The sequence below is a fragment of the Leptodactylus fuscus genome, chromosome 5 (assembly GCF_031893055.1).
Source record: "Leptodactylus fuscus isolate aLepFus1 chromosome 5, aLepFus1.hap2, whole genome shotgun sequence".
Taxonomy (NCBI): Eukaryota; Metazoa; Chordata; class Amphibia; order Anura; family Leptodactylidae; genus Leptodactylus; species Leptodactylus fuscus.
Genome location: NC_134269.1, coordinates 210,809,590 through 210,834,441, shown reverse-complemented (window position 1 = coordinate 210,834,441; position 24,852 = coordinate 210,809,590). Strand labels below are relative to the sequence as shown.

Genomic DNA, 24,852 nt, shown 5'->3' with positions numbered 1-24,852 from the left:
GTTTGGACCAATTCATGGTGGAGGGAGCCTCTAACCAGCCCAGTTTGGGCAAATTCATGGTGGAGGGAGCCTCTAAAAAACCCAGTTTGGACCAATTCATGGTGGAGGGAGCCTCTAACCAGCCCAGTTTGGACCAATTAATGGTGGAGGGAGCCTCTAAACAGCCAAGTTTGGACCAATTCATGGTGGAGGGAGCCTCTAAAAAACCCAGTTTGGACCAATTCATGGTGGAGGGAGCCTCTAAACAGCCCAGTTTGGGCAAATTCATGGTGGAGGGAGCCTCTAACCAGCCCAGTTTGGACCAATTAATGGTGGAGGGAGCCTCTAAACAGCCAAGTTTTAGGAAATTCATGGTGGAGGGAGCCCCTAAAAACCCCAGTTTGGACCAATTCATGGTGGAGGGAGCCTCTAAACAGCCCAGTTTGGGCAAATTCATGGTGGAGGGAGCCTCTAACCAGCCCAGTTTGGACCAATTAATGGTGGAGGGAGCCTCTAAACAGCCAAGTTTTGGGAAATTCATGGTGGAGGGAGCCTCTAAAAACCCCAGTTTGGACCAATTCATGGTGGAGGGAGCCTCTAAACAGCCCAGTTTGGGCAAATTCATGGTGGAGGGAGCCTCTAACCAGCCCAGTTTGGACCAATTAATGGTGGAGGGAGCCTCTAAACAGCCAAGTTTTGGGAAATTCATGGTGGAGGGAGCCCCTAAAAACCCCAGTTTGGACCAATTCATGGTGGAGGGAGCCTCTAAACAGCCCAGTTTGGGCAAATTCATGGTGGAGGGAGCCTCTAAAAACCCCCAGTTTGGACCAATTCATGGTGGAGGGAGCCTCTAAAAACCCCAGTTTGGACCAATTCATGGTGGAGGGAGCCTCTAAAAACCCCAGTTTGGACCAATTCATGGTGGAGGGAGCCGCTAAACAGCCCAGTTTGGACCAATTCATGGTGGAGGGAGCCTCTAACCAGCAGAGTTGGTGGAAATCAGGGTGGAGGGAGCCTCTAACCAGCAGAGTTGGGGGAAATCATGTTGGAGGGAGCCTAGTATTAGCAGAATTGTGCAACGCTTATGGTGGATGAGTATGAGGATGCGGAGGAATTGGAGAGGTTGAGTACAGACATGGAGTTTCATGTTGGGGTGCTTTACACAGGTGGGCACAAAAATGACGGCTCTACCCAGTGGTGGTTCATTTTTATCAAAGTGAGCCGGTCGGCACTCTCAGCTGACAGACGGGTGCGCTTGTCAGTGATGATGCCACCGGCTGCACTGAACACCCTCTCAGATAGGACGCTGGCGGCAGGACAGGACAGCACCTCCAAGGCATATAGGGCAAGTTCAAGCCACAGGTCCAACTTCGACACCCAATACGTGTAGGGCGCAGAGGGGTCGGAGAGGACAGGGCTGTGGTCGGAAAGGTATTCCCGCAACATGCGCCTATACTTCTCACGCCTGGTGACACTAGGACCCTCCGTGGCGGCACTTTGGCGAGGGGGTGCCATCAAGGTGTCCCAGACCTTAGACAGTGTGCCCCTCGTTTGTGTGGACCGGTGAGAACTTGGTTGCCTACTGGAGGAACTGCCCTCCCTGCCGCCAACGTCACATGCTGGAAACATCTCCATCATATTCTGCACCAATTGCCTGTGGCAAGCATTGATGCGATTGGCCCTCCCCTCTACCGGAATAAAAGACGAGATGTTGTTTTTATACCGGGGGTCAAGGATAGCAAAGATCCAGTACTGGTTGTCCTCCATGATTTTGACAATACGCTTGTCGGTTGTAAAGCACCCCAACATGAACTCAGCCATGTCTGCCACAGTGTTAGTTGGCATGACTCCTCTGGCCCCACCGGAAAGTTCAATCTCCATTTCCTCCTCATCCTCCATGTCTACCCATCCGCGCTGCAACAATGGGACGATTCGAAGTTGCCCGGAAGCCTCCTGTATCACCATCACATCATCGGACAACTCTTCTTCCTCCTCCTCCTCCTCCTCCTCCTCCTCCATTAAACGCAGTGAAGCGGACAGATGTGTGGACCTACTCTCCAGCTGTGACGGATCGGATGCTATCCCTAACTCCTCTGTGTGATCTGAGTTATCCCTGATGTCAATCAGGGATTCTCTCAGAACACACAAGAGCGGGATTGTAAGGCTCACCATCGCATCCTCAGAGCTCACCCTCCTTGTGGACTCCTCAAAGACCCGTAGGATGTCACAAAGGTCTCTCATCCATGGCCACTCATGGATGTGAAACTGAGGCAGCTGACTTTGTGGCACCCTAGGGTTTTGTAGCTGGTATTCCATCAAAGGTCTCTGCTGCTCAACCACTCTATTCAACATCTGAAACGTTGAGTTCCAGCGTGTGGGGACGTCGCACAAAAGCCGGTGTTGTGGCACATGCAGGCGTTGCTGGAGAGATTTTAAGCTAGCAGCGGCTACTGTCGACTTGCGAAAGTGGGCGCACATGCGCCGCACTTTCACCAGTAGCTCTGGAACATTGGGGTAGCTCTTTAGGAAACGTTGCACCACTAGGTTGAAGACGTGGGCCAGGCATGGAACATGTTGGAGTCCGGCAAGCTCCAGAGCTGCTACCAGGTTCCGGCCGTTATCACAAACGACCATGCCTGGGCCCAGGTGCAGCGGCTCAAACCATATTGCCGTCTCATCGAGGAGGGCATCCCTCACCTCGGAGGCAGTGTGCTGTCTGTCCCCCAAGCTGATCAGCTTCAGCACAGCCTGCTGACGTCTACCAACGCCAGTGCTGCAACGTTTCCAACTCGTAGCTGGGGTCAATCTAACAGCGGAGGAGGAGGCGGTGGCGGAGGAGGAGGCGGTGGCGGAGGAGGAGGCGGTAGAGGAGGAGGAGGAGGGGGGTGTTCTTCTCGTGTCCCTGCCAGGAATGTTAGGCGGGGAGATGAGGTACACCGGGCCAGTTTGGGAAGCAGTCCCAGCCTCAACTACATTCACCCAGTGTGCCGTCAGTGAAATGTAGCGTCCCTGTCCGCATGCACTTGTCCACGCGTCGGTGGTCAAGTGGACCTTTGTGCAAAGCGCGGAACTAAGGGCCCGCCTGATGTTGAGTGACACGTGCTGGTGCAAGGCGGGGACGGCACACCGGGAGAAGTAGTGACGGCTAGGGACGGCATAGCGAGGTGCCGCAGTTGCCATCAGGTCCAGGAAGGCGGGAGTTTCAACAAGCCGGAACGCCAACATCTCCTGGGCCAGCAGTTTAGCGATGTTGGCGTTCAAGGCTTGCGCGTGTGGGTGGTTAGCAGTGTATTTCTGCCGCCGCTCCAATGTCTGAGAGATGGTGGGTTGTTGTAAAGAAGCGCCTGATGGTGCCTTTGATGGTGCAGGAGAAGGAGATAAGACAGGAACAGGGGAGGATGAGGGAGAAGTCAACAAAGTGGCGGAGGCAGATGAAGTGGTGTCCTGGCTTGTCCTCTGGAGTGCATCGCCAGCACAGTCAGCAGTGGCAGTGGCAGAGGCAGAGGCAGTGGCAGAGGCAGTGGCAGTGGCGTGAACGGCAGGCGGCCTTTGTCCTGCCGTTGCTGCCTGCCACTGATTCCAGTGCTTGGATTCCAAATGACGGCGCATTGAAGTGGTGGACAGGTTGCTCTTCTCAGAGCCCCTAATCAATTTCGAGAGGCAAATTGTGCAGACAACACTATATCTGTCCTCGGCGCATTCCTTGAAAAAACTCCACACCTTCGAGAAACGTGCCCTCGAGGTGGGAGTTTTTCGGGGCTGGGTACGAACTGGAACATCTTGGGAGATTCCGGGTGTGGCCTGGCTTCGCCTAAGCTGCTGACCTCTGCCTCTGCCTCTAGCTACCCTTTTTGGTGCTGCACCTGCCTCAACATCCACACTACTTTCCCCGCTTGACATCCCCCCTGTCCAGGTCGGGTCAGTGTCCTCATCATCCACCACTTCCTCTTCCAACTCCTGTCTCATCTCCTCCTCCCGCACAATGCGCCGGTCAACTGGATGCCCTGACGGCAACTGCGTCACATCATCGTCGATGAGGGTGGGTTGCTGGTCATCCACCACCAAATCGAACGGAGATGGAGGAGACTCTAGTGTTTGAGCATCTGGACACAGATGCTCCTCTGTTAGGTTCGTGGAATCGTGACGTGGAGGGGCAGGTTGAGGGACAATGAAAGGAGCGGAGAACAGCTCTGGGGAGCAGGGACAGTTTGGGTTATTGTTCTGTAAAGCTTCGGAATTTTGGGAGGAAGGAAGACAAGACTGTTGGTTAATAGGAGGAGAGGAGGCAGAGTCTGACTGGCTGCTGGACAATGTGCTGTAAGCGTTCTCTGACAGCCATTGCAAGACCTGTTCCTGGTTCTCGGGCCTACTAAGGTTTGTACCCTGCAGTTTAGTTAATGTGGCAAGCAACCCTGGCACTGTGGAGTGGCGCAATGCTTGCTGCCCCACAGGAGTAGGCACGGGCCGCCCTGTGGCTTCACTGCTACCTTGCTCCCCAGAACCATTCCCCCGACCTCGCCCACGGCCTCGTCCACGTCCCTTTCCGGGAGCCTTGCGCATTTTGAATTCCTAGTTAGAAATTGGCACTGTATACCAGTAGTAAAAATTGTGGGTGCACGTAACCCCAATATATTCTTTGAATTACCAGTCAGAAACTGGCACTATATGGCAGTAGCAAGAAATGAGGGTATTTGTATTCCCAATATATTCTTTGAATTCCCAGTCAGACAATGGCACTGTATATCAGTAGTAAAAATTGTGGGTGCACGTAACCCCAATATATTCTTTGAATTACCAGTGAGACAATGGCACTATATGGCAGTAGCAAAAATAGTGGGTGTATATAGCCCCAATTCTATTGCTAGGGGACTTGCAGGGTATTTCTGGGGTGAAGGTGGGGGGGCACACCGTTGGAACGGGTATCGGGGGTATATATCGGGTATACGGGAATACACTGACAGTGTATTCCATTCAGGATCCTGGGAAAGCTGGGTTGCGGCGATTGAGCCCGTCAGTGCCACGTTACACTGACAAGCTTCTCCCTGGAATTTAGCTCTTACAAGAGCTGTTGTGGTTGTCTTCTCCTTCCTATCCTAGCCTGTCCCTGCCTACCCAGAATCTAACCCCTAGCTAGCTGGACGGAAACCTCCGTCCTCGGTGAATTGCAAGCTCAGAATGACGCGAACCTGGGCGGCGCTGTTCTTTTAAATTAGAGGTCACATGTATTCGGCAACCAATGGGTTTTGCCTACTTTTTTCAACGTCACCGGTGTCGTAGTTCCTGTCCCACCTACCCTGCGCTGTTATTGGAGCAAAAAAGGCGCCAGGGAAGGTGGGAGGGGAATCGAGTAATGGCGCACTTTACCACGCGGTGTTCGATTCGATTCGAACATGCCGAACAGCCTAATATCCAATCGAACATGAGTTCGATAGAACACTGTTCGCTCATCTCTATTTATGAAGGGGCTGAAGGGAGAGAGTGAAGCTGTAGATGTATAGCGTGCGGGGACGTGGAGATTACATTGTAGTATATAAGTGTATAGGGAGGCGAGAGGTGGGGAATGGTCATAAATCAGATTACAATGGAAGATAAACCTCTGTGTGTAGGTAACAAAGGAGGCGCTAATGTATATGAGGACAGTATAGCTGGCAATGACATCTCATCTACACATTGCAGGATCCTCCACATTACATCAGGACATCTTGGTCACTTGCTAGCGTCAAATATCACATTGGGTTATAACCTGCTGCCGATATGTCCTGTCTGGATGTTCCCTTAGGCCCTATTCAGTTTCCGCACGAAACATACGGAGAGAAAAGTCCTGCAAGTAACTCCTTTCTCTCCACATGTTTCAAGTGGAAACCGCACGGACCCCATTATAGTCTATGGGGTCCACATTTTTCGGTACGTAACCACTTTTTTTTATGCGTATAGGTTTCCATTCGGAGGTTCCCCAAGTGGACTCCCTGAACGGAAATCTGAGCACAGATGTGAATAGGGTCTTAGACTGAGGCCCTGTGTTGCAGAAACGCAGCTTTATTTGTTGCAGATTTTGCGCTGGGTTTTTTTTGGGGGGGAGAAAAAGCCAAGAATGGCTACAAAAGGAATGGGAAATACATAAGAAGTTCTTAGGCTGCGTTCACACTGAGTTTTTTCCGCTCAGGAAAATTCATGAGGCATTTTTTGAGGCATTTTCCACCTGAAAAAATTAATGCGAGTCAATGGGAGGCGGAAAATCCGCCTGGCGATTTTTTCCAAAAAACGCTAGCAGTTTTTCTGCCTCCCATTGACTTGCATTGATTTTTTCAGGTGGAAAACACCTGAAGAACGGACGCTTCTCTCTTCCGCTAGTAGAAAATTGAGAAAAATCAGAATACATAGGACTGTATGGTGAGGCGTTTTTTAGAGGAGGAATTTGAGGCGGTTTCCTGACCAAAAAACTTTGTGTGGAATCAGCCTTATTCTCCTCCCTTCTGCTCAATCCACTCCTGGCTTTGGCTCAAAAAACTGTGGCAAAAGCTGCAACAAATAAAGTTGCATTTCTGCACCGTGGGGCCTCGGCCTATAGGAGATCTTTGTTTCTAATATGGACTTAAAATAAAATCCCAACAATCTTTTATCTAGTCTTTTGTTTGAAGGGGTTAAACTATAAATAAAACCATATAGATTTGTCATCTCACGTGACCGGTCAGTTTGGCTGCAGATTGAACGTTGTAAAAATCCCTAAGAGAGTCGCACAAATGTACTTTTTTCTTCAAACCCTCCCCATTATGAATATTTTCCAGCTTCCCAATACATTGTACGGAATAATAAGTGGTCGCTTTTATTTGCTATTGGTCTCCATTCCTCTGGACTACAATCCCTCCTACTTGTCTAAGTGGGAGGCCGATCTGAACATGACCGTTTCCAAATCACAGCGCTCCAGGATCCTTGAGTTTGCCCACAAGAGCTCCATAGCGAGTAAATACCAAGAAGCGGGGTACAAACTTTTGACCAGATGATACCACAACCCGTCTAAATGACACAAATTCTTCCCATCCGCCTCTCCGAGGTGTTGGCGCAGTGGCACGAAGGGAGGGGACGCTACTGCATGTCTTTTGGGAGTGAGCAGGGCTGAGAGACTTTTTAGAGGGAATCCATCAGGTGATTTGTAAAGTTTTCCAAGTTACCCCTCCTTGCACGCCGGCTTTCTTCCTCCTCCAACCCTTGGACTACTCCCTGCACATTTATCAGAAATCCTCCTTACGACACATGGTTATCGCCACCAGAGCATGTATTCCTGTGCTCTGTAAGTCACACAATGCACCTTCCCTCATCTATAGGTTGTATTCACATGGATTTTTTTGAGCTGATTGTAAAGCATTTTCCTTCTCAAAATCAGCTCTGAAAACTCTGCCCCCAAATCTGCCCCTGTAATTATACTGTAATTGGGAATCAGTTTGGTTTATTGTCAGCACGGATTTTCTTTTGTTAGCTGCCCTACCTTATTGCCCTGCCGATCTTTAGACATACGCCCCACTAAGTATCCCTTGCAGTTCTTACTGTGGCCACTAGGCCTAATAATAGTATAAAACTTCCTGTTTTGTAGAGATCAGTTTGCAGAGTCCCCTCCGTTATCAGCACAAGGATCAGGTGAAATGGTTTCATAATGAGCCAAGTTGGTTACGGAATGTATAAAAATTTTCACGTTCCTGCAAACCAATAATCTTGGGGGTTCACTTTGACCTCTCACACAACTCTAGAAAAACATTAAATAATAATATAAAAATATAATTCTGTCCTGTAATCCTCCTGACCCACAGAATACCAGAATATCATACTGACCGAAGGAATAAAGTTATCCTGCCATATATGCTGAATAGTGAACTGAAGCCGATCCCTTATAATCATTAAAGATATCCAATATATTATATGTGGCTGAAAAGGGGCATCAATGTACAACTAATCCCATAAGAAACAAGCCCTATATTAAATGCTATTTTCTAATCTGAAATAGAGAAATCAATGCTCACATTCTGAAGTGCAAAATCTACATCAAAATCAAAGTGTCCTGAGCTTCAGGTTTTGGATCCAGAGCAAGTCAATTTCTAGTTACAAGTTCGGCACATTCAACCTTTGCACTGCAGATGTTGAAAAGGGAATGTCCACAAGGAAGCCTTCAGGAAAATTCAGCAGTGGATTTGTCTGAAATATATAATGTTCAGCCAGACTCTGCTTACAAAGAGTTAAACCCGCCCTCTGGTGAGGACCGGCCGTATTGAGTACTTTCCTGGACCAAACCCCTTCCCCTCCACCAAAAGACCCCTTTGTGTGTGATCTTTCACATAAATACGGACAAAGTTACCTTTGAGTGGGTGGGGTCGGCCACAGCTTTATTACATATATATCACATATATATATATATATATATATCTAAACTATGCAGTGACCCTGTTACCCTCCTCCTCAGTGAACGTTGTGGTGTGTGCCCCCCGAGTGCCCCACCTCCTGGTGGGCACGGGTTGGATTTGTCTCCGGTGGGGCACGTTGCTGGTCCTCTTCATCGCTGAGAAAGGGGGCCAAGGTCCTGCTAATATGCCACTGGATCTCGGTGTAGGCCTACAACGAGTTCCGACCCCCCTAAGCAGGAACAGCGCCCTTTCTATGCCATCTTGGATCCCCGAAAGAAAAACGTCCAGCCCAATATCATTCAGGTGTACACCGTCCTTTCGTAGTAGCATCCGATTGTCCCCCTGTAGCTGGTAGTGCCTGACCACTACTGCCATCAATCTGTTGAGTGCTTTCCTTGATCTCTCAAGCGCGAGCGGATCACGCGTGCCACACTGTAACCTTGGAATAATCTCATACAGCAACTAAGGCTGGAAAAAGGGGGTTGGAAACTTGTCAAGGTCCGATCGTATGCTGGTGATCAGCTCTGGCCGCCGGACGGAGACCAGTTCGTTACCGCCTGCATGGATTACCGAAAGAAAATTGACTGAACTGTTGGGATCACTCGGACATCCGGGCCGACAAAACTGTTATTGCTTTTGGCTGGCATGACCTCCTGCCTGCTGTATATGTTCCCATCTAAAATAGCTACTTTTTTGGGAAGGAGGCTATTATTATTATTGGTATCTACTTTTGGGGAAAGAGGCTATCCTTATTCTAGCTACGTATACTATATAATATGCTCCGTCCCCAGCAAATATGTATACTCTATAATATATAATAAGTACTCTTCCTCCTCCCCTCCCACATTAGTGCCAGTGCTGGTCCCTTTGGTGTCTTTGCTTCCGCTGGTCGCTCCTCTTGTGCTTGGCTACCGCCACTTATTGAGGTTGGAATATCTCGGACCCTAGGGGCACGTAAATCACCATTATTGTACACAATGCAAATTAGCCAGCACCCAAATAAATCAGTCAATTCTGCTAGTCATGTCCTGATATTCTCCAGCTATATAATAACAAACTCGGATCCGCAATGTGATACTTTGTTGTTTTTTACAACTTGGGGGTAACCCTTGATATTTAAAGGTAGACTGAGTTTACCTGTTGCCATCTCGATACGCATGTGTGACCCGTGTTTTTGGGGTTTTAAGATTGCTGTAGTATCCTCCTATTAACTATTCCTAGGACACGTGGCGCCTCCTCCCTAGTCATGTTATCCCATTCTGTTATAGGCGCAGCCGTACCTACACACGGTGTGCTGCCAACTTTTAGGTTTTAGCTAGATCCCTGAGTCAGTGAAAAAAAAAAGTACGAAACCGCGCTGAACTAATTGCTGCCGGAATTTCTCACCGTACTTCCCTCGTGTAACTAGACAGGCTCATACTTACTCGGCCTCTAGATATACCAGCCGTTCGTGTGACTTGCTCCTTCACCGTGAATTGTCTTGTATTATTAATGATCGCGTGTCCGGACACACGACTCTCACCATATCCATATCTGTAGGCACATTTTTCACATCTTTGGTACATGACAGCCATACCTCAGTATCTCGGGACTTGCACTCCCAGCTGTGCTTGAACACACGATGTCACACCCCACTCTCAGGAACACATAGGTATTACCATTGATGGAGAGCCTTCCTTCCCAACATATATTGTCTCTGAATTTCCTCCACCGCCATCTCGGCATTACAGTTTTCATATTGTCTCTGAATTTTATTTATTTTTTTTGCACCATCTCTGGTTTCCTTTGCAGCCGTCCATCTGGCTATGGCAGGAATACACTAATGTCACCCACTGCAGGGGAGCATTCTTTGACTCCGCCATTCCCCGGGGGACGCCCTCTCTGTCCTCCATCCCCAGCGTGTGGTCAAGCCTCGCCTGGTGCTTCGTGAGGGCGCCCCCTTCTCCATTTTGCCATTGTCCTGAGCAAATGGTGTGATGTCCCGCCTCGTCTCCTGCCGTGAATGGCGTAATCGTGCCTCATCGCCTGCAGCAAAGGTGTAAATTTGAGAAATTATGTTACTCCACCAGCCTGTGTATGGCTGGACCCAATCCCGGGCCCATTGTTATCTTTTTGCCTCTGCGAGCTCCACGATGGGTCTCTATTCTGTGACTGTTGGCCTTGGCTAACCTTCAATTATCCTAAAGTCCAATGATCTCATGTGAGACCTATGAGGGAGGAGGTCAGTCAACTCCTTTGTTGTTAATGCCTTCCTCCTTGCAACTGTCAATCTAAGTTAACTGGCCGCCCTTGTAATCATGGAGGCGATTCCGCATTGGAATACATATCTTTGCCTTACATAGGGCTTTGTTAGTGTTATTTAGAGATTTCACAAAACGTGCCTTCCGTGCCAACAACCTTCTAATAATTAAGGTGAATTGAATATGGCAGTGCTCATACCGTTTACATTTGTGGCTGTTTACGTGAAAAGGGCCCAGATCGTCGATACTAATTATAGAGAAAATAGTCCAAAACATATTTGGGTAAAAAAATCACAATTTTGTTTTATGCAAAAATTTTATTTAAAAATATGTCAATATTTTTAAATAAAAATAAATTTTTTTTTGCTGTTTCGGACAATGTTACACCATAACCGTTACAATGATACCAAGAACTCCATATCGACAATGTGGGCCCTTTTCACATAAACAGCCACATTTAATGACTGGAACTGGTTATGCCAAACTCTGTGTGACCTATGCACGCTGCCCCCTAGCTTGTAAGCCCTGTGTGCAGTGACTAGTCCATAGCGCCATCCCTGTCCGACTTGGGGGCCTAACAAATTGCACAGCAGCTGTTGAATAAAGTGAATTGCTATTGCTATTATTATTGAGGGAGTCAAGACCGGTCTGAAGTGGTTAAGGAAGCTGTACTATCCTACCTCGTGGTGTTAGGGGGAGTTCACACGGTGTAACGTGCCGCGTGATGTGGCACGTAGATGCCGCGGGACCCTTTGCGTGCCGTACACGCACCCATTGATTTCAATGGGAGCGGGGATCGTATGCGCCGCGCTAGTTTGCGGCCGTGAATAAATGCACGGCCGCAAACTAGCGCGGCGCATACGATCCCTGCTCCCATTGAAATCAATGGGCGCGTGTACGGCACGCAAAGGGTCCCGCGGCGTCTATGTGCCACATCACGCGGCACGTTACACCGTGTGAACTCCCCCTTATACTAATGCCGTGCCCTGAGCGGTGTGGCTATCTCCTTACAAAACACTGCTATGGCGCTGCTTGCCTTATTCCCTGGCGACTGGCAAAGATCCCCGCACTTACTGTATTACGAAACATAGCAGGGCCTTCCAGAGCAATACTTATACTGGCATACAACACGGAAGAAGCACGAGCCAATAACAATCACAACATATCTATAAAAAGTATCAAAATATTTTATTGTATCAGGTAAACAAGAATACCATAAAAACAAATAATGCAGCAGGGCAGATGAAAATAGCCAAAAAAGACGACACAAATAGTGACACAAAAGACTAGAAAATATAAGACATATAGCTAGATGGTCAAAAAAGTCATTCAATAGTATTAACCATTACAGGTAACATATCTCCTACTATATATCAGGCTCAGCACTCCTAATGATGAATGGAAGAAAGTGCTGTGCTACAATATATAGCATGCACTTCTAAATAACCTTAGATGAAAAAAATCCCACAGGTGTGAACTAGTGCATATAAACTAGTGATTATGCTGCAATGGCAATAATAAAAACACACAGGGACTCCTCAAAGAGTGACATAGAAGATAAAGATAAAGAGTAACCATGGAGGTTAATCCCCATTTAAATAGTATAATACATAGGTCATAGGGTAACCATGGTACTACACAGAGCCAACTAATTACATTAGTGTCATAAATTACCTGTAGTCATAGTGGCAAATAAAGAGACCATCAGCCAGATGCCCAATAAGATCACTGACAAAGTCGGACCACCCCTACGCGTTTCGCCAAACCACTGGCTTCCTCAGGAGGTGACATTGACAGGAGGCAGATGACAGCCTTATATAGGGGGAGAGACGAGTGTTTGTGGCGCGCAATCAATGTGTCGACGTCCCGAGGAGCCGGGAACGTCCGTGCGCATGCGCCGGCAGCGTCAGAAGACGTGCCGGTCACATGCACAGCAGTACGAACCCAGAGTCACATGATCGGGAGATCACAGCGCATCAGAAGCGCGCACCACGTCTCATAGTAAGTATAATAGTGTGAAGAGGAACAAGAAGAAGCCTAGAACAACAGAAATAATAATAGAAAAGTATCGAGGGCACCTGGCTGATCTGATTATTTATTCACACACCCACCAATGTGAGAAACTGGTGACGTCACAATAAAGTATATGATGACAAATAAGAAAAAAGAAAATAATACCCAAAAAGTGCATTAATCATAATGTAAGACAGTGAAAAAAATCACTGATATAAAGTGAAAAAATGCAGAATATGCATACATAATCAATCAATACAAAATACTGTGAACAAACACGTATAAGTGAATAAACAAAAGTTCATGTACGTGATTGAACTAAGTACCAAGGGAATGTTATATAATTATATAGAAGTGCATATATTCACATAAGAATACAAAAGGAAGAAAACACAAAAGTTTTTATAATCAGACACAGGACACATCTCAATAGCCCTTCCATCATGTCTTCACGCCATACAAAGAGATAATACCGCCATTTTGTTTTCTTTAAAGAATGTAAAAGTCCAGAAGTCACGAAAGTAATGGCGAATCATCAGAGTTAGAGCAAGACCGTAGTTCAAGACTAAAATTCTTCCCTATACCTCTCCACATCTAAATAGATCTATAAAAAATACAAAATAACAACAAAAAATTACTAACATACAAAGACAACACACAAAGGACAACACTGCCGTAATAAAAGAAAAAATTTTGTCAGTGATAAATTCATAAAAATGAACCAAAATTAAGTTCCTCATTTAATCCATGTGGGGTCATGGTATTTAAATTCACAATCCACCGTGTTTCACGTTGCAAAAGAACTTTTTTAAGATTGCCGCCCCTGGACCCAAGTGAAACATGGTCAATGCCACTAACGCTGAATCCACGTGGGTTGCAATCATGATATTCCTTAAAGTGTCTAGGGACGCTTTGTAATCGCTCAAGATCGGGGGCTGATGCTGCAGCACGAATTTTACTTACATGCTCTGATATACGTATTTTCAGGGCACGTGAGGTCATTCCAACATACACCAGGCCACATGGGCATGTGGCCCTATAGATCACTGATGTCGTTCCACATGTAATGTGGTGTCGGATTTTATAGTTTTTTTTCATGTTTAGAGTCAGAGAACTCAAAGGCTCTCACCATATAAGTACACATCGTACAGTTACCACACGGGAAGAAACCAAAACGAGGTCCCCGGGATCCAAATAAATTTACAGGAGGTCAACAACCAATCCCTGCATGATATCAGCACTAATAATGCCCTGGGCACATGCATCCTGGAGGATCTGATCAAGTTCGGCCTTGAATTTAGATGTAGGATCTGAGGAAAGACGTTTGTGATCAAACCTGCAGACAAGGGGGGGAACGTTGTGATCTGGCCGACGCAGATGTATGAGCAAGAAGCATTTAAACAACTTAACAATAAAATATGTTATAAACGTCTTTCCTCAGATCCTACATCTAAATTCAAGGCCGAACTTGATCAGATCCTCCAGGATGCATGTGCCCAGGGCATTATTAGTGCTGATATCATGCAGGGATTGGTTGTTGACTTTCCGAAGATAGCCACATTATATCTTTTACCGAAGATACACAAAAATTGTAACATTCCACCAGGACGTCCTATTGTGTCCGGTATTGGCAGTCTGTGTGAGAACATCTGCAGGTTTGTGGATTTTTACCTACAAAAATGTGTTGAAACTCTGCCATCGTTCATCCGTGACACATCTGATACGTTGCGTCATTTGGATGGGTTACAACTTGATCCTGGTACCATCTTAGTCACCTGCGACGTCGAGTCCCTGTATACGTCGATATGCCACGACCACGGAGTACGGGCGTCTAGATTTTTTCTTTCTATGTCCAATTTGGACCAATCATTGGTTAATTTTATTTTAGAATTATTATCATTTGCCCTTACCCACAATTATTTTTTGTTTAAGGACCGCCCCTTCCTGCAGCTCCAGGGTACAGCTATGGGGGCGACTTGTGCGCCCTCGTATGCTAATTTGTTTCTGGGGCTGTGGGAACGGGAGGTCCTTCCTTTTATTCCTGGTTTTGACGCCGTGCTCCAGTGGTCGAGGTATATCGACGATATTTTCTTTATTTGGCAGGGCTCGGCGTCGCAGTTGGATGATTTCTTATGTGCTTTGAATTTGAATGATTTGAACATTAAATTAACCTGGTCGTACAGTCAGACTAAAGTTGACTTTTTGGATTTATCCATTTTTTGTAGTCCGGAAGGTTTTATATCCACTGATGTTTTTCGAAAAAAGACCTCCACGAATGCCCTCCTCCATGCCAGCTCTTCTCATTATTACAAAATCAAACAAGCTATTCCAACTGGTCAGTTTTTGCGACTTAAACGTATCTGCTCCAGCGATTTTCAGTTTGAAGAACAAGCTGCTGATCTGATGAATCGTTTTAGGGCCCGAGGTTATAGTAACAAAGATATAAAGAAAGGATATTTGCGAGCTAAACATACACCGCTCAGTTCACTTTTGGTGAGTAAGAAAATACAAAAATTTCGAGGTAATCAGAGTAATCAACATTTACATTTTGTGACACCTTACAGTTCAAGATGGCGGGAGGTTCAAGGGGTTATGCAAAAACATTGGCCGATTTTACTGGCCGATGAGGATATTGCAGCACATTTGACTAATTATCCGAGTATTACTTGGAAGCGGTCGCGTAATCTGCGCGATATTCTTACAAGTAGTCACTATGTTGCACCTCCTGTAAATTTATTTGGATCCCGGGGACCTCGTTTTGGTTTCTTCCCGTGTGGTAACTGTACGATGTGTACTTATATGGTGAGAGCCTTTGAGTTCTCTGACTCTAAACATGAAAAAAACTATAAAATCCGACACCACATTACATGTGGAACGACATCAGTGATCTATAGGGCCACATGCCCATGTGGCCTGGTGTATGTTGGAATGACCTCACGTGCCCTGAAAATACGTATATCAGAGCATGTAAGTAAAATTCGTGCTGCAGCATCAGCCCCCGATCTTGAGCGATTACAAAGCGTCCCTAGACACTTTAAGGAATATCATGATTGCAACCCACGTGGATTCAGCGTTAGTGGCATTGACCATGTTTCACTTGGGTCCAGGGGCGGCAATCTTAAAAAAGTTCTTTTGCAACGTGAAACACGGTGGATTGTGAATTTAAATACCATGACCCCACATGGATTAAATGAGGAACTTAATTTTGGTTCATTTTTATGAATTTATCACTGACAAAATTTTTTCTTTTATTACGGCAGTGTTGTCCTTTGTGTGTTGTCTTTGTATGTTAGTAATTTTTTGTTGTTATTTTGTATTTTTTATAGATCTATTTAGATGTGGAGAGGTATAGGGAAGAATTTTAGTCTTGAACTACGGTCTTGCTCTAACTCTGATGATTCGCCATTACTTTCGTGACTTCTGGACTTTTACATTCTTTAAAGAAAACAAAATGGCGGTATTATCTCTTTGTATGGCGTGAAGACATGATGGAAGGGCTATTGAGATGTGTCCTGTGTCTGATTATAAAAACTTTTGTGTTTTCTTCCTTTTGTATTCTTATGTGAATATATGCACTTCTATATAATTATATAACATTCCCTTGGTACTTAGTTCAATCACGTACATGAACTTTTGTTTATTCACTTATACGTGTTTGTTCACAGTATTTTGTATTGATTGATTATGTATGCATATTCTGCATTTTTTCACTTTATATCAGTGATTTTTTTCACTGTCTTACATTATGATTAATGCACTTTTTGGGTATTATTTTCTTTTTTCTTATTTGTCATCATATACTTTATTGTGACGTCACCAGTTTCTCACATTGGTGGGTGTGTGAATAAATAATCAGATCAGCCAGGTGCCCTCGATACTTTTCTATTATTATTTCTGTTGTTCTAGGCTTCTTCTTGTTCCTCTTCACACTATTATACTTACTATGAGACGTGGTGCGCGCTTCTGATGCGCTGTGATCTCCCGATCATGTGACTCTGGGTTCGTACTGCTGTGCATGTGACCGGCACGTCTTCTGACGCTGCCGGCGCATGCGCACGGACGTTCCCGGCTCCTCGGGACGTCGACACATTGATTGCGCGCCACAAACACTCGTCTCTCCCCCTATATAAGGCTGTCATCTGCCTCCTGTCAATGTCACCTCCTGAGGAAGCCAGTGGTTTGGCGAAACGCGTAGGGGTGGTCCGACTTTGTCAGTGATCTTATTGGGCATCTGGCTGATGGTCTCTTTATTTGCCACTATGACTACAGGTAATTTATGACACTAATGTAATTAGTTGGCTCTGTGTAGTACCATGGTTACCCTATGACCTATGTATTATACTATTTAAATGGGGATTAACCTCCATGGTTACTCTTTATCTTTATCTTCTATGTCACTCTTTGAGGAGTCCCTGTGTGTTTTTATTATTGCCATTGCAGCATAATCACTAGTTTATATGCACTAGTTCACACCTGTGGGATTTTTTTCATCTAAGGTTATTTAGAAGTGCATGCTATATATTGTAGCACAGCACTTTCTTCCATTCATCATTAGGAGTGCTGAGCCTGATATATAGTATGTGATATGTTACCTGTAATGGTTAATACTATTGAATGACTTTTTTGACCATCTAGCTATATGTCTTATATTTTCTAGTCTTTTGTGTCACTATTTGTGTCGTCTTTTTTGGCTATTTTCATCTGCCCTGCTGCATTATTTGTTTTTATGGTATTCTTGTTTACCTGATACAATAAAATATTTTGATACTTTTTATAGATATGTTGTGATTGTTATTGGCTCGTGCTTCTTCCGTGTTGTATGCTGAGTTATATATCTGAGCCAGTATTGTTTATACTATGAGGAAAACTGTGTTTACAATACTTATACTGGGCCATGCTTCCACCTCACAATGGCTTCTAATAGGAAATGGGATGATACTGGGAGCATGTCTGTAACAAGAAAAGGGGTATCCTGGAATATAATAATAATAATAATAATAATAATAATAATAATAATAATAATAATAATAATGGAAAACTGCCCCAATTACAAATGTGCTAAGAGGGGCTCACCAGAAAGTCAGTCCATGGAATAACAGTAATAGCAGAATATTATAAAGTACAGCAGACTAACCACTATTGAAAATGTATAATCATTAGGACAGTACTGTATACAGTATATTTCCAGTAGAGCGGGCCCTTGTAAGAGGCTATTATAGGGCCAAAGACTTATTTTATGCACAGCCATAATGTCACACACACAGCCTTACACTGCCATGCTACATTTTATTTTATTAATACTCTCGTCACCTGCCTGGTACTATCAGTGTCATGTTATCATGGAGGATCTGTTGTTAAGTTTTTATAATACACAAATAAACATTTCTGACTTCTTTCATTCTGAAGCCCTATAGTATTCGGCAGTTGTTAACCCTGGCCTCCCTGCCTGTCCATTACAGTAACCTCCTGATACACATCTAACCCCTATCTGAACAAAGACATTAACTGAGGGGGAGGGGGTGGGCTACACAATAGCTGAAAACATGTGACACAGCAGGGAACTAGCAAACTGTGCTACAACTTTGTGAACTTGCCCCTTTTAGAAGCGGAAAATTAATTTGAGGAAGAGAAGCCAGCCAGCCGGCTCTTGGACATCTAGAAGCTGTTATAAGTGGAAAAGGAGCCCCCTGTACTGGTTCCCCGCTCAACTTGAGCAGGGGGGGGGGGGGCAGCCAGCTTGCTTATCCTTCCCCTTACCTTTTTTGATGCAGGCTGGCTGCTCCTTGTTCCTGAAGTTAAGTTGCTTTGTAAGTGCTGGCAGGGATCCAAGAGGACTTCCCTGCCCCGCCCTGCCCTGGATAAGCCTGTGAGCGGCCCCACCCCCCCTCCCCGAGTCACCAATGAATGGTAAGCCCCCTCAGGGGAAGGGGGGGAGACAGAATCCTTGCACACATGGTCGCTCAATATCCAGCTAGCTTATGCAGCCAGCCGGATTGCATGAATTGTAGTTTCGTTTCTCTCTTCCTTCCGTCAGCCATGGCGTCCTCTGCCCTGAGAGCCGAGCTGGACTGCTCCATCTGTCTGAGCACTTATACCGATCCTGTAATGCTGAGATGTGGACACAACTTCTGCCGGGACTGTATTGATCGTGTGCTGGATACACAGGACCAGTCTGGAGATTATTCCTGTCCTGAATGTAGAGAAGAGTTTCCGGAGCGGCCTGTACTGATGAGGAACTTGGCTGGGACATACTAAAAAGAATGAAGAAAAAGAATAAAGAAAAAGAATGAACATTATTACCAATGGGAAAAGATGTAAAATAAAGATTTTCTGAGCTTTCTAGGTTAAAAAGAACTGGAATGAACAGGATATATCTGTAGTGTATAGTGGAATGAACATATATTCCATAGAAACAGATGTATAATACTTTTCCTGCGCTAGATACACCAGGAATGAACAGGATATATCTGTAGTCTATAGTGGAATGAACATATATTCCTTAGAAACATATGTATAACACTTTTCCTGTGCTAGATACATCAGGAATGAACAGGATATATCTGTAGTCTATAGTGGAATGAACATATATTTCATACAAACAGATGTGTAACACTTTTCCTGTGCTAGATACATCAGGAATGAACAGGACATATATGTAGTGCATAGTGGAATGAACATGTATTCCATAGAAACAGATGTGTAACACTTTTCCAGTGCTAGATACACCAGGAATGAACAGGATATATCCGTAGTCTATAGTGAAATGAACATATATTCCACAGAAACAGATTTGTAAGACTTTTCCTGTGCTAGATACACCAGGAATGAACAGGATATATCTGTAGTCTATAGTGGAATGAGCATATATTCCATAGAAACAGATATATAACACGTTTCCTGCGCTAGATACACCAGGAATGAACAGGATATATCTGTAGTCTATAGTGGAATGAACATATATTCCATAGAAACAGATGTATAACACTTTTCCAGTGCTAGATACACCAGGAATGAACAGGATATATATGTAGTGCATAGTGGAATGAACATGTATTCCAAAGAAACAGATGTATAACACTTTTCCTGTGCTAGATACACCAGGAATGAACAGGATATATCTGTAGTGTATAGTGGAATGAAAATATATTCCATAGAAACAGATGTATAATACTTTTCCTGTGCTAGATACACCAGGAATGAACAGGATATATCTGTAGTCTATAGTGGAATGAACATGTATTCCATAGAAACAGATGTATAATACTTTTATTGTGCTAGATACACCAGGAATGAACAGGATATATCTGTAGTCTATAGTGGAATGAACAAGTGATTATGAAGATAATCTTGTTTCCCTTAGTCCTAACAGCGGCACAATGTGGGGTATTTCTGCCCCTGTGTGCTGGTAGGACAGGCGGATATTTAATTAGCCAATCAAATGCGTGGCAGGCCCTATAAGAGGGCACAAGAACCCCTCTGCGTGTAAATACAAAAGTACCTCCATTACATTTATATACAGTTTTATACATAAGATATGATTCCCAGGGTGGGAAATCTTGTGCCGCTGTTAGGACTAAGGGAAACAAGATTATCTTCATAATCACTTGTTCCCTGTCGTCCTCAACAGCGGCACAATGTGGGGATATAGCAAGCAGGTCCCCAAGATGGGTGGGACAAACCCATGACCGAACTTAAACTGGTCTGGGCAAAGGCAGTGGAATCTGCCACTTGGTCCTTACAGCCGGTTCCCAATAAAGTTTGCAAACTGGAAAAGAGTTCAAGATCAATGAACACCACAATTGCACGCCTTCAGCAGATACTGCAGGAAGGTCTCTGACACCAGGCCAGACAGCCTCTTAATTCTGGCCGGCTGGAAGTGGGCGGAGCCACAATCAAAGCAGGTGAGGCAACCTGCCCAGACAACTAACCCTGTAATCAGGGGTCTGCAAAGATATACATTCCCCCCCACCAAGAGGCCCTTAACACGGGCACTTACCCCCACATCTCCCCGTCTTTTCCGGCCTTTAATAAGGCCTGAATCTTCCCTGAGTGAGCGGCCGCTGGCACCAGGCCGTTGCCATGGCGCTATGATACTTCCGGCAAAACCGGAAGTGCGCGCTTACAGCGGCCGGCGGGGAACAGGATACACAACAGTGTGGTTCCACCCGCCGGCAGTCCGCGCGGCCACCAGAGGCGGCATGCGGAGTCCCCGGACTCTCACCAAAATGTCAGGTAAGTCACAAGGAGCAGGGGAAGCGGAGGAGAGGGGGGGCAGGGGGGATAGAGGGGGGTAGCCACACATGGCTAACAAGCACCTTCTCCCCGCAGGGCACAGAAGGTGACAAGAAGAAAACAACCGCTCAGGAGGTGAGTGATCCTGCTGAGCTTCTCAAAGAGGACACAAGTCCTCCCACCTGTCCTCTGTCCACACAGGACAGAAAAAAACACACGCAGAGGGGAGGTTCTTGTGCCCTCTTATAGGGCCTGCCACGCATTTGATTGGCTAATTAAATATCCGCCTGTCCTACCAGCACACAGGGGCAGAAATACCCCACATTGTGCCGCTGTTGAGGACGACAGGAAACATATATTCCATAGAAACAGATGTATAACACTTTTCCTGTGCTAGATACACCAGGAATGAACAGGATATATCTGTAGTGTATAGTGGAATGAACATATATTCCATAGAAACAGATGTATAATACTTTTCGTGTGCAAGATAGACCTGGAATGAACAGGATAAGTCTGTAGTCTATAGTTGAATGAACATATATTCCATAGAAATAGATGTATAACACTTTTCCTATGCTAGATACACCAGGAATGAACAGGATATATCTGTAATCTATAGTGGAATGAGCAAATATTCCACACAACGAGATGTATAACACTTTTCCTGTGCTAGATAGACCAGGAATGAACAGGGTATATCTGTAGTCTATAATGGAATGAGCATATATTCCATAGAAACTGATGAATAATACTTTTCCTGTGCTATATAGAGCAGGAATGAACAGGGTATATCTGTAGTGTATAGTGGAATGAACATATATTCCATAGAAACAGATGTATAATACTTTTCCTGTGCTAGATACACCAGGAATGAATATATGTTCATTCCTCTATACACTACAGATTTTTCCTGTTCATTCCTGGTGTATCTAGCACAGGAAAAGTGTTATACATCTGTTTCTATGGAATATATGCTCATTCCACTACACACTACAGATATGTCCTGTTCATTCCTGGTGTATCTAGCACAGGAAAAGTATTATACATCTGTTTCTATGGAATATATGTTCATTTCACTATGCACTACAGATATATCCTGTTCATTCCAGTTCTTTTAAACCTAGAAAGCTCACTAAATCTTTATTTTACATCTTTCCCATTGGTAATAATGTTCATTCTTTTTCTTTATTCTTTTTCTTCATTCTTTTTAGTATGTCCCAACTTGGCTCTACGTAATATAATGGAGAATTTATTGTCTACTCAACCAACACAGACAGAAACCGGGATCTTCTGCACTTACTGTGTGGACTCTCCTGTACCTGCTGTGAAGTCCTGTCTACTCTGTGAAGCTTCTCTGTGTGATAAACATCTGAGAGTCCACAGCAAGTCACCAGAACACGTCTTATGTGATCCTGGCACTGACCTGGAGAAGAGGAAATGTTCTGTCCATAAGAAGATCCTGGAATATTACTGTACTGAGGACACTGCTTGTATCTGTGTGTCCTGTAGCTTGGCAGGAGAACATCGAGGACATCGGGTGGAAATGCTGAATGAGGCCTCTGAGAAGAAGAAGAAGAAGACACTGAGAAATGTTCTCCAGAAACTGATCACAAAGAGAAAGGAGACTGAGCAAAGAGTCCAGAGTCTGGAGGTGAACAGGAGAAAAGCTCAAGAGAAAGCATCTGGAGAAGCCGAGAGAGTCACTGCCCTGTTTACAGACATCAGGAGACGACTGGACGACCTGGAGAAGAAGGTCCTGAGTGAGATCTCCAGGCAGGAGGAGCAGCGGTCACTGTCACTGTCTGCTGTGATCCAGAAGCTGGAGATAAAGAAGGCCGAGCTGTCCATGAAGATGCGGCACATTGAGGAGCTGTGTAACATGACTGATCCACTGACTGTCTTACAGGAACCAGACACAGGTGACTTGTGTGATCCTGAGGAGGGGGGAGATGATGAGGACACAGGGGGACATGATAGACAGCGCCATGATGTAGATGGTCGGGATGTGGCTGTGATCTCAGACACATTACACACATTATGTGACATAATATCAGATATAAGGAGCGGGATCTATGTGGAGGGTCCTGCAGAAATATTACTGGATGTAAACATGGCCGCTAATAATCTCCATATATCAGACGACCTGAAAACTGCAACATGGACACGAGAGGAGCAGAATCGTCCAGAAACAGCCGAGAGATTCCAGGATTATTATCAGGTGATAAGCAGGAGGGGATTTACCTCAGGGCGACATTACTGGGATGTGGAGGGCAATAGGTCAGGGAGGTGGAGGGTGGGGATGTGTTATCCCAGTATAGACAGGAGGGGGCAGCAGTCATATATTGGTTTTAATAACAAGTCCTGGGGTTTGTGTAGATATAATAATAATCAGTATTCGGTGATACATGACAGTAAAGAGATCCGGTTACCTCACAAGATCTCCAGTAATAGATTGAGGATCTGTCTGGATTATGAGGCCGGGCAGTTGTCCTTCTATGAGCTGTGTGACCCCATCAGACACTTACACACCTTCACTGCCACCTTCACCGAGCCCCTTCATGCTGTATTATGTATATGGGCAGGTTCCATAAAGATATTAGTGGGAGGCAGGAACTGGGAGAAACCATTGTAACTCAAGAAATCCATCCACAATTGATAGTACTTCCCTCCTATATGTCTCTGCTTTGGGGGAAATTGATCAATGTTCCCTATTACGGTTCTCCTTACACTGTACAGTCCTACATGGCGGCCTCAGAACAAACACACTAATGGATACGTGAATGTGCTGCAGGTGGGGGAGGGGGAGATGAATTGTGTCATATCCAGGGTGAGTTGTATAGGATCCTGGAACCTTTAATGTGTCTCAGCGTCAAGTACAAAGAATTAAAAAAAAGATTTGAACAGACTGGAGATCTTTTTGACAAGCCCAGATACGGCAGACCCCGCAAGACAACTGCTCAGGAGGAATATTTAAAAATCAAAAGCCAGCCCCTCTTCCACTGCAGCAGAGCTCCAACAGGCCTGGTCACCTCAAGTCCCTATGTCAACTAGAACAGTTTGTAGGATTCTGTCTCGAAATGGTCTCCATGGTCGAATCAGTGCCCAGAAGCCAGGAATAAACAAAAGGCAATTAAAGAATCGTGTGGCATTTGCCAAGGCCCACAGTCTGCTAAACGGATGGACGTTGGAAAAGTGGAAGAAGGTGGATTTCTCAGATGAATCTTCAGTTGAATTACACCACAGCTGCTGCAAATACTGCAGGAGACCTACTGGAGCCCGTATGGAATCCAAGATAAGTTTGGTGGTGGAAAGATCATGGTCTGGGGTTACATTCAGTATGGGGGTGTGCGAAACATTTGCAAGGTGGAAGGCAATATCAATAGCCTAAAATATCAAGAAGTATTAGCTTCCTCTTACATTCCCAATCATAAAAGGGGTCACATTTTGCAGCAGGATGGTGCTCCATCTCATACATCCATCTCTACATTAAAGTTCTTCAAGGCAAAGATGAAGGTGCTCCAGGACTGGCCAGCCCAGTCACCAGACATGACCATCATTGATCATGTTTGGGGTAGGATGAAAGAGGAATCTTGGCAGAATCTTGATGAACTCTGGGCGGCTGTAAGACGGCATTCTCTGCTATTCCTGATGACTTCATCAATGAATTGTATGACTCATTGTCGAAACGCATGGATGCCGTCCTTCAAGCTCATGGAAGTCACACAAAATATTAAATACGGCTCTAATAGCTCCACAACTTCATTCACCAATGTTAGGAAACATATCTTTGTATTTGAACTGAATTATTGCTTTGATTTTCACATTACTTTATGTGGGTGACAAAACTTTTGTCTTGCCAAAATCTGACCTTTCTGTGTTCATTAAATGATCAATATTTCAGCGGTGAAGACAATTTATTTTCTTTAAAAAAAAAAAAAAACATTTGGGAGGGTTTCAGCTTTCATAAGAGTCATTTCTAAAACCAATGGATGAAG

The 24,852-nt window shown here is 45.1% G+C and overlaps 1 protein-coding gene across 1 annotated transcript in view; it reads left to right on the top strand.

Moving 5' to 3' along the window:
• Positions 1–23,489, top strand: part of LOC142204604 (uncharacterized) — a 32,308-nt gene extending 8,819 nt beyond the window's left edge. Inside the window, exons 3-11 of the mRNA XM_075275917.1 lie at positions 13,528–13,614; positions 13,727–13,925; positions 14,064–14,443; positions 14,555–14,694; positions 14,848–15,143; positions 18,394–18,529; positions 18,631–18,862; positions 21,628–21,643; positions 22,069–23,489. Of these exons, the coding sequence (XP_075132018.1) occupies positions 13,528–13,614; positions 13,727–13,925; positions 14,064–14,443; positions 14,555–14,694; positions 14,848–15,143; positions 18,394–18,529; positions 18,631–18,862; positions 21,628–21,643; positions 22,069–23,489 (2,907 nt within the window). The remainder of the gene's footprint in view (positions 1–13,527; positions 13,615–13,726; positions 13,926–14,063; positions 14,444–14,554; positions 14,695–14,847; positions 15,144–18,393; positions 18,530–18,630; positions 18,863–21,627; positions 21,644–22,068) is intronic.
• The last annotated feature ends 1,363 nt before the right edge of the window (positions 23,490–24,852 follow it).